This window comes from Prionailurus viverrinus, chromosome A2 (assembly GCF_022837055.1).
Source record: "Prionailurus viverrinus isolate Anna chromosome A2, UM_Priviv_1.0, whole genome shotgun sequence".
Lineage (NCBI taxonomy): Eukaryota > Metazoa > Chordata > Mammalia > Carnivora > Felidae > Prionailurus > Prionailurus viverrinus.
This window is the reverse complement of record NC_062562.1, coordinates 158,161,030-158,171,766: the sequence shown is the minus strand read 5'-3', so window position 1 is coordinate 158,171,766 and position 10,737 is coordinate 158,161,030. Positions and strand designations below refer to the sequence as shown.

The following is a 10,737-nucleotide window of genomic DNA, read 5'->3' as shown; positions in this document are numbered from 1 at the left end:
GTGTGTGTGTGTGTATATATATATATATATATATATATATATACACATACATACACATGCATACACCACATCTTCTTGATCCATTCTTCTATCAGTGGCAAGTTGGGCTGATTCCATAATTTGACTATTGTAAATAATGTTGCAATAAACACAGGGTTGCATATATATTTTCTAATTAATGTTTTCATATTTGTTGGGTAAATACCCAGTAGTAAATTATTGGATCATATAGTAGTTCTATTTTTAATTTTTTTAGGAATTTCGATATTGTTTTCCATAGTGGCTGCCACGAATTAATTAATTTTTAACAATTAATAAAATGCAGATGATAATGATCCATCTATTGAGGAATATGATTAATTATCTCTGGTGCAACAGCCGGACCACGTCAGACCCCACATGTGTGAAGCGGGACTTTATTCGAAACAGGATAAAGATGTGACCACATTTATTTTCTAAGAAAAGGTGCCTTCTGCAGGTCAAATGACCTGGGCCACTCAAATAAATTGCAGGATAAAGAAAGAGTTGGACATAACTTATAGATTAAAGAGACTTCAAAGACATACCAAGCACATTCTATTTTAACTATGTTAAGAATGTAACTCACATGATATAAATGAAGGTGTTAAGCAAGAAACTGGATACATGTGTTTAAAGCTCATGAGAAAGCTTGAGCTTTTGCCTGCCTCAGAGCTAAAAATTATATAACAGATGAATGGCTGAGATATTGAGAGATCAGAGATTGGGGGAGAGAGAGAGATCTATAGATAGATGCCATGGTTATGGGTAAGATGGTCACCTGGAGCAGACAGAGCACAGGATCTACTACAGCCATACAATAGAAAGAAAGTTCATTTTGAACAACTGTATACGGAGAGAAGGTTGCATAATGCTTAGCCCTACAATTTTGTCCCAAAAACTATTTATAAAAATAGTTGAATATGAAGACTCCTGGGTGGCTCAGTTAAGCGTCCAACTCTTGATTCCAGCTTGGGTCATGATCTCACAGTTCATGAGATCAAGCCCCATGCTGGGCTCCTTGTTAACAACTGACAGTAAGGAGCCTACTGGAATTCTCTGTCTTCTCTCTTTCTGTCCCCACTTGTGCTTGAGCTCTCTCTCAAAATAAATAAACATTAAAAAATATAGTTGAGGAGCACCTGAGTGGCTCAGTCAGTGAAACGTCCAGCTTTGGCTCAGGTCAAGATCTCACGGTTCGAGAGTTTGAGCCCCGTGCCGGGCTCTGTGCTTACAGCTCAGAGCCTGAAGCCTGCTTCAGATTCTGTGTTTCCCTCTCTCTCTGCCTCTCTCCCACTCTCCCTCCCTCAAAAATAAACATTAATTTTTTTAAATACTTGAATATCTATACCACCACCCTAGCAAGTATTTTACATAGATTATCTATAATCTTCAAAATAATCACACATTGAATGTCATTCCTTCTTTTGATGGTTGAGGAAACTGGAGGTCAGAGATAATAAACATATTTGTTAAAGTCACATTGCTGGTGAGGGGTGGGTCAAGATGTGAAGCGTGGCTGCCCTCATTCTGAGACTTTTCATTGTCCACACTGCATTTCCTAGGGGCATATGTGGGAGAAATAAGAAAGGAGAGGGGAGAATGTGAACTCTGGAAAGACTGCTAACCCAGCAGACCCCAACTTAATAACTCGATGTTTTTGGTTTTTTTTTACTGTATGCATAAGAAGGTGGTAATACATAGTCAAAATGTGGACTAATGTGAAAAGTCAGTCTTCAAAACTGTGCTCACCTTGATCTACCTTATCAGCAAATCTGGAGAAAAGGGCATGTCCATCATTTCCTCTTTGTTTGAAATGTCATTCTTTGGGCTTTTGGAAGGAAGGAGAAATTCTTTGAATCTTCACCTTTTTTCACTTAATTTTCCCAACAGTCTTCTTAGGGCGCTCATTACCTCCTTGTTCCTCAAGCTGTAGATTAAGGGATTTAGCATCGGGGTCACCACAGCGTAGAACAGAGCGACCATCTTCTCTTGCTCTGCTGAGGAGCCAGCAGAGGGTCTCAAGTATGTGAAGATGGCTGTTCCAAAGCACATGGAAACCACAGTGAGGTGGGAAGCACAGGTCTCAAATGCTTTGCAGCGTCCTTGGGCGGAGCGGATATGCAGAATAGCAGCAACTATACGAGCATAGGAGAACAGAACCAGAAAACAGGGAAGCATGATCACCAAAAATCCTGAGATGGCCACCATGACCTTGTTGAAGGAGATGTCCACACAGGTCAGCCTCAGCACAGCCAACATCTCACAGGCAAAGTGATTAATGACATTATGGCACAAAGGTAGCTGGAAGATGATCACTGCCTGCATCAGTGAATTCATGAAGCCAGCCCCCAAGCAGCCAGTAGCCAGCGCCAGGCAAAGCCCCCCATGCATGATGGCTGTGTAGTGCAGCGGGTGGCACACGGCCACATAGCGGTCATAGGCCATGGCTCCCAGCAGGAAAAACTCGGAGCTGCCCATGGCCAGGGAGATAAACAGCTGGAACACACAGCTGTGGAACGGGATGGACTTCTGGGCTGACAGGAAGTGAACAAGCATCTGTGGGACGGTGCTGTTGGTGTAACAGATGTCCACAAATGACAGGACACTGAGGAAAAAGTACATAGGTGTGTGTAGCCTGCTGTCCAGTCTGATAAGGAGGATGATGAGGAAGTTCCCCAGCACAGTCACCAGATACATGACCAGGAAAAGGACAAAGAGGGAGACCTGAGTGTTCCAGCATCTGGACAGCCCCAGCAGAATGAACTCACTCATCCAGGTCTGGTTTTCTCTGCCCATGAGCCTCTGAGGACCAAATCCAAGTTATAAACCAATAAATACCAGATAATTAAGGTGGCAGAGGGGCTGATGAGGTCATTCAGACCGAAAGCCATCTAACATTGCATTGCGTGCTTTCCCAGATTATATGTCTCCTTCAGGGTTTGGGACCACAATAGAACCCATTGATATGGCTCAATTCAAGGAAGGATAAAATTCTTCTCCTTCCTTAAATGGGAAAGTTTTTATTAAAATGCTTAGACATTTGAGTTAAAAAGATTAATGAAAACATCCTTTTCTTTCTTAGGGCCAGTTCCTAAACAAGGAGTTTGTTTACTTCTTTGTAGGATACCAGTATCCCCTCCGTAATTACTACCTCAAAATCCATACTGAATGGAGCCTAACAGGCGTTAACTGTTGTTTTTAATTTACCATTTTACTTCCAGAGTATCTATGCAAATGAAAAACTCAATTTTCACCATTTTAAAATCAGAAGTTTTAGGTTGCAAGTTAGAAGGTAGCAAATATAAAACAGATTTTTCAGCAGCAAAAAAAAAAAAAAAATGAAAACATTGCATTTCACAGCCAGTGAAATAAAGAGTGAAGGCCTTGGGTGATCAGCCTCTGTTTTGGAGAATCTTCATCTGTCTTATCTTTGTGAGAGGGTAAGAGGAAAGAATCTGCAATGTTCTTTTCCTCCTCCTTTGGAAGAGTAGCTGTTATGCTCAGAATTCGTGATCCCCAAAGACCACTAGAGAGCCGAGTCCGATGCAAAAGCAAAGAGCCTTTTTTCGAGCTAGCTCCAGCTCAATCCCCTACCTGCACCGACTCAGCGGTGAGATACCAGGGAAAGAGAGCGAGTTTCAATAGGACAAAGGTTTTATTGGGGCCTGGGGGCAGTTGGTGAGGTAATGGCTATGGCCTCAGCCGATTGGCTGGGGAGGGGTCCTGGGGAAGGGTCCGGCAGGTGAGGGAGGGTTTACTCAAGGGGAGGAGGTGTGGTCAAGGTGAAGGACACATAGCGTAGCACGGGTATGACTGGGAAGAAACAAATCAAAGTCAAAGATGCATTAAGTAGCTTCCCTAAGAAATGACAGGCATCCAAATACTTGCCACATACATTAGCCTATTAACTAAGATATAATGAAAAACTGGCTGCACATTCTGCTGACTCTGTATGTATCCTGGGTAGTGATCCTGGGTTTGGAGTCTGTTCTCTGATGGAACATAATTAACCAGAATTAATTCAATGAAAAGACTGTTGATTATCTTTTCTTTTATCCTCATCTGAGATATTTGACTATTTTTCCTCCTTAGGAAACTGTCTCATCGCACCCTTGTGCTAATGCTCCCTCTACCATAACTTACATGACCAGAAGGTGATACTCTAGTCTGCTCAATAACATCTCCAAACTCTGTAATCCTGCTGACGTATCAGTATTTCAGAAAGTTCAAGGGCTCTAGTATTCAGAAATTCTCTTTAGAACGCATGAATCTTGTTTGCACCTTACTCAAATCACAAGTCATTTCCAAAAACCTCATGAACTACTCTCAATTTCCCACATCCTCTGTCCCCCTAACTACTCTGCCCTTTGGGTAGAGAAAGTCAAACTCATGCACAGCTGTCCCAAGGAGACATTATCTGCTTGCTTGTCTGTGATCAGATAACGCCATTTGTGATGAAAATCACACTTTTTGTGAAGGGTACTTGTGACAGTGAATGCAGCTAACCACAGATAAATAGGGTGCCTGAGATGCTGGGATTAGCCAGCAGAGAAGGGTCTGTGGGCATTTGCATATGAATGCAAATCTTTACCTGTGAATAAACCAAGCCTGATAAACCCTACTCACACTAAGAGATAATTTATGCAAGTTACAACGAGGGGTAAACGATATAAGTACAAAGTGTTCTTTAATTCTTTAGAATTTACTCCAGAGCTTCAAGAGGTAAGCAAGTTACTTTGTTATGTTTCTATCAAAGAAGGAGGAAACATATTTCTTTAGCCCTAATGAAAAAGGAAAAATTGGGATACAAAGGTATCAAGGCCAAAGTACTTTGGGTACAAAGGAGAGACACAAGCAACCTTAAAGGGGAAAACTTTGTATCTGGGACCATCAATGGAACTGGACCATCTACAGATAGTATTTCATGAGCTAGTCCTGGGAAGGTGAATGGAAGAACTTGACCAGCAGAGGGCTACAAGAAACAACAACAACAATAACAAAAACAAAAAAAACCGTGCTGGAGGTATCCGACGATTAATGTATTCTCAGGTACCAAATAAGGAGAATTTGCTTAAAAATCTGATTTAAAAAATCTCTTAGAGGTTTGAGTCTTTCACTTCTCAAAAACTGATAACTACTTAAGGGCTTGATTTTTAAATGTAGTAATGCCTGATTTTTAAAGGTCAGGGCCTTCCTTAAAGGCCCAGGAAGGTGTGGATTACAAATAGAAACATCCATGCTTAGCATGGTTTCTGCTGGCGCAACAGAAAGTTTGAAGCCAGCTATCTAGATGAAATCACATTATGACCATCATCATTTAGGAATGCTGGTTAGCACAAACCTGTCTGCTGGTGCAGATTTCCAGGAGTGGGCAGGTGCCAAGGGGTGCAGTATGTATGGTGCAGGGGATATGACCTGTGGTGGCTAAGCCCAGTGATCCCTTTGGATGCGGCCAAAACCCTATGCTAGATGCTGCATTTCCCAGAGGTATGTAAAGGAACTTTCTCCTCAGTTTGACTACCCAAAATATATATTCTTTATATTATCTATACATATAGATATAGATACATATAGATCTATATCTATAGATAACATCACACTCTGTGTTAACTATATTGGAATTAAAATGTTAAACAATAATAATAATAAATTTTTTAATAAAATTAAAATTACGTATGTTTTCTCTAAACCGATTGCCAAAATGAGACATTTTTGTCTCTGGTAACCAGATTCAATCCAATTGCCACATGAGGCAAGGAAGATGCTGTGTGTGAAGGAAACCCTGGGTTCCCTGACTGCTGGCCCTAAGAACCCAATAGAACACCTCTGAGCATGACTACCTTACCTCCAGGATGGAAGGTCATCATTGCCCCCAGGAAGAGCAGAGATGGGTAAGATGTGGGATTTGGAAGAAGTCACTTTCTCTTTCCTCGGAGAGACAACCTCTATGGGCCAATTATGCTGTGGTGATTAGGCTTCTATTACTTCTCTGAATGGTGACTTCCTCACCTGAGACTCTCACTTATTTTTCAAAAGAATTTACAAATTGGGGCGCCTGGGTGGCACAGTCAGTTAAGGGTCCGACTTCAACCAGGTCACGATCTCGCGGTCCCTGAGTTCGAGCCCCGCGTCAGGCTCTGGGCTGATGGCTCAGAGCCTGGAGCCTGTTTCCGATTCTGTGTCTCCCTCTCTCTCTGCCCCTCCCCCATTCATGCTCTGTCTCTCTCTGTCCCCCCCCAAAAAAATAAATAAACGTTGAAAAAAAAAAGAATTTACAAATAAGAATTTAGTTTGTCCTGATCCAGGAACACGAGAAGAGAATCCAAAGCCTCAGTTTCCTCTGGAGACACTCTCCTGTCTTTGCTGCAGTTTCCCTCTGAGAGAGTTACAACTTGCCCATGACTTTCTGGTCCATGCACCCAGGATTGAGACCATTTGACCCAAAGTGCCCAATTATTTAGGGATCACTGAGGGGCCCTTCAAGCAACATCTCCTATAACGTGATTCTGAAGTTGTACATGAGCTATGGACAGATATTCTCTTCACAACTGATGCAACTATTTGGTGAGACTTCTCCCCTTTTTGTCTCACTATTGGAAGGCTTTTAATTGGACACTATCAAATTATTTGACTATTCTTGTATCTAGATGTCTGCTCTCATATTCTGCAAATATGACACAAATCTACAAGCCAGTTTAAGCATCTCAAATTATATATCCATTCTATTGATAGACATTTAGGTTGTTTCTAGTTTGTGGCTATTGAAAACAATATGGCTAGGAACATCCTCCCCTCCTTCTCTCTCTCTCTCTCTCTCTCTCTCTCTCTCTCTTACACACACACACACACACACACACACACACACGACAATTTTGTCATATATATCCATTTCTGCTACCTAGAAGTGCAATAGCTGCATCATGGATTATGTGCAGGTCTGTCTTCAGCTAATATTGTCAAAACAGTTGTGCCAATTATATTCCCACCAGCTATGTATGTGTGAAGATTTCTTTTGGTCTAAACTTTATCCTTGGAATGTCAGTCTTCTTCATTTTCACCATTCTGGTGGGCATAGAGTAGTATCTCATTGTGATTATATTTTACATTTCTCTGATAACTAATGAGTCTGTGCATATTTTTAAATATTTATTGGCCATTGAAGATTCCATTTTCTGAGGTGTGTGTTCAGTTTCTTGCCTGTTTTTCTATCGGATTATCTCTCTTTTTCTTATTGATTTTAGTTCTTTGGATATTTTTTATATGAGTCTGTTGTTTATATAGATCACAAATGTTTTCTCCCACGTGTGCTTTTTTTATTCTCAAATGGTGCCTCTGATGAAGAGATGCTCTTAATTTTAATGTAGTTCTATTTATTAATTGTTTTTCATATAGTTACTGCTTTTTTGTTCTTGAGTGAGAAATCTTTGTCGGCCCAAATCATGAAGGTATTCTTCAATGTAGTCTTTGGGAACTTTAATGTTTTACTTTTCACATTTAAATCAACAGTATATCTGGAATTTATGCCTATGTATTATTTGAGATGGAGACCAAATTTATTGTGTTTCAATGTGGATATCCAATTTTATTGAAAGACCATTCTTTCCTCATATAAATAATGTGTAGGTTGGTTTCTAGACTCTTTTTTCCGACCCATTGGTCTTTTTATCTATTGTTAGAGAAATATTACATTGCCTTCATTACTGATATGACAAAGTCAGTTTTATACAAGAAGGAAAGTTTGGTTTCATTAAGCTCATTAATAATTAAGCTCATTAGTAATGTTATTGATGTTATTAAGCTCATTAATAATTAAGAGAAGAAAAAATTATATTATCATATTAATATCTATCATATTAATAGATATAGAAAATTATTTTATTTTATTTTTTTAATTTTTTTCAACGTTTTTTATTTTTTATTTTTGGGACAGAGAGAGACAGAGCATGAACGGGGGAGGGGCAGAGAGAGAGGGAGACACAGAATCGGAAACAGGCTCCAGGCTCCGAGCCATCAGCCCAGAGCCGGACGCGGGGCTCGAACTCCCGGACCGTGAGATCGTGACCTGGCTGAAGTCGGACATTTAACCGACTGCGCCACCCAGGCGCCCCTAGAAAATTATTTTAAACATAAACTCATGATTTTAAAAAAATAGGGAACTTACTTATCTCATAAATGCACATAGGGTAAATATCCTGCTTATTGTGATTATTTTGAAAGAATTCCCTGTAAATTCAGAAACAAAATAATAATGCTACTTATACTCATCTCTGTTTAACATTATACTGGTGGTCCTAGTCAATGCAAGAAGACAGGCTAAAAAATATAACAATATGAGGACTGGAAAGAAGTAACAGCTCTGTTGTTTTATTTGCAGATTATATAATTTTCTATGTAGAGAATTCAAAAGAATCTATAGATAAATTATTACAATCAATACAATAATTAGGCATGGTTTTTAAATTAAATAAATCAATATGAAAAGTCATTGTGAATTTAGTTTCCAGCTATAATGGAATAACAGGGATAGTATTTATTCCCCAACCTTAAACAACTAGAAAACTGAACAAAATATATTAGGCAATGGTTTTCATACACTGGACAATAGGCAGCACAGGACAGGGATGACCAAGAAAAGGGAAACAAATGAGGTGAGCCACAAGTGCCCCCTCTCACTGTCTGGAAAGAATATCCAGGCCACAGGATGAGGAGAGGGAACCCAAACAGAATCTCTGATCTTCTAAATTGAAAAGATAGTTCATAGTTTGGGACAGAGTACCAAAGAGGAGGGAGGTGGAAAGAGACAAAATTTGTGTTACCCGAAGATGGGTATCTTTATATCTTTTGCTGATTTGCTAATCTTTGTGTGAATGTGAGGAATCTGTCAAGACCAAGGCAAGAACCACCAGAAAGAAGTAAATGGAATGATCTCTAGAGGTAACACAAGGCTCAGAACATTTCATGTTCTCACCAGCCAAATGGAAAGATGTCTAACACCCAAGACATCAAATAGGGCCTTCAGAAAAATATAATCTCAGTAGTGGTACAAGTTGATCCCACACTTCAGACTTCTGGATCTAACCTAACAACCCTTAAAAGAAATCCTCAAAAGACCAAACAAATACCAACAACTTAACTGCCTCTCAGGACAAAGTACAGAAATATTTAAAAGAAAGCAAAATGACCCAACACCCCAAAATATAAAAGTCACAATGTTTGTAATTCATAAAAAATAATTCCAGGCATGCAAAGAGGCAGGAGAGTTTCTAGGCTACAGCACAAAGGGAGGAAACCCAAATACACCATAATGAGGAGAAAAATAAGTCAATGGAAATACATACAGAAATGACACAAATGATATACTTAGGATACAAGCACATTGCAGTAGTCATTATAAGCATACTTCACATGAAATATTTCTGTCTTCACAAGAAGACAGAGGAAAACCTAAGCAATGAGGAAAGAAACCAAGGATATAAAAACACTCAATTCAAACTATAAAGTGATGAAACTGACAATATCTAAAATGAAAAATAGACTAGATGCAATCAATAGCAGATTAGACTGCAGAGAAAGAGGTTAGAGGACTTGCAGACATAGCAAAACAACCCATCCACAATGAAAGAGGAAAAAAAAAAGACTGAAAAAATTGAATAATGTTTCAATAAGCTATGAGAAATAACAAACATGAAATCAGGGTCCCAAAAGGAAAAGGGAAAAGATGGGGTATAGGGAAAAACATAACCAATATTTTAAAAATATTAACCCCAAATTTCTAAACCTGATGATGAGAATGAACCTCCATATTTGAGTGGGTCAACAAACCCCAAGTAAAAAAAAAAAGAAAAGCAAAGAAAAAAACCCCAAAGTACTACACTATCAAAATTCTACATTATCAAGATTCCAAAAAGCAACAACAAAAATGAAATTATTAAAGCAGTTGTAGAAAAAAATATGTAATATTACTTGCATGCACCCCTATGTTTATAACAGCATTATCTACAATATTCAAATTATACAAACAGCTTAAGTGTCCATCAACTTATGAGTGGACAAAGAAGACATCTACACACACACACACACACACACACACACACACACAGAGGAATATTATTCAGTGATAAAAAAGAATGAAATATTTGCCATTTGCAATGATGCAGATGAACTAGAGAGTATTATGCTAAGTGAAGTCACAGAAAGACCAAATACCATATGATTTCGCTCATGTGTGGAATTTAAGAAACAAAACAAATGAGCAAAAGGAAAAAAAGAGAGAGTGTTAAACTAAGAGGAGTGTTAAACTCCTTTTTAAATTTATTTAAATTCAAGTTAGTTAACATATAGTGTAGTATTGGTTTCAGCAAGAAACAACCTCTTAACTCTAGAGAACAACCTGAGGGTTACCAAAAGGGAGGTGGGTGGGGGATGGGTTAAATAGATGATGGGGATTTAGGAATGCACTTATCGTGATGACCACCAGCTGATGTAGGGAAGTGTTGAATCACTATATTGTACCCCTCAATCTAATATTACACTGTATATTAATTAACTGGAATTTAAATAAAAACATAAAAAAATAGTATATTATTTCCAAGTTGAGTTTATCACAGAAATGCAAGTTAGTACAACATTTAATTGATCAGTACTCCTTAAAAGTGTCAAGACAGTTGATGGACATTTAGACTCTTTCCATAATTGGGCTATTGTTGAAAATGCTGC

General features: G+C 38.9%; 1 protein-coding gene across 1 annotated transcript; it reads right to left on the bottom strand.

Annotated features, from left to right (window-relative positions):
- Positions 1 to 1,881: 1,881 nt before the first annotated feature.
- On the bottom strand, positions 1,882 to 10,334 carry LOC125160477 (olfactory receptor-like protein OLF3). The gene is made up of 2 exons (XM_047849449.1): positions 10,263 to 10,334; positions 1,882 to 2,823 (listed from the first exon to the last, which is right to left on the bottom strand). Exon 2 carries the CDS (start codon positions 2,815 to 2,817, stop codon positions 1,882 to 1,884), a length of 936 nt encoding a protein of 311 aa, XP_047705405.1. The 5' UTR covers positions 2,818 to 2,823; positions 10,263 to 10,334.
- Positions 10,335 to 10,737: the final 403 nt, after the last annotated feature.

Excerpts from the sequence above, each read along its gene's own strand:
- LOC125160477 (XM_047849449.1), bottom strand. The coding sequence starts at position 2,817 with ATGGGCAGAGAAAACCAGACCTGGATGAGTGAGTTCATTCTGCTGGGG.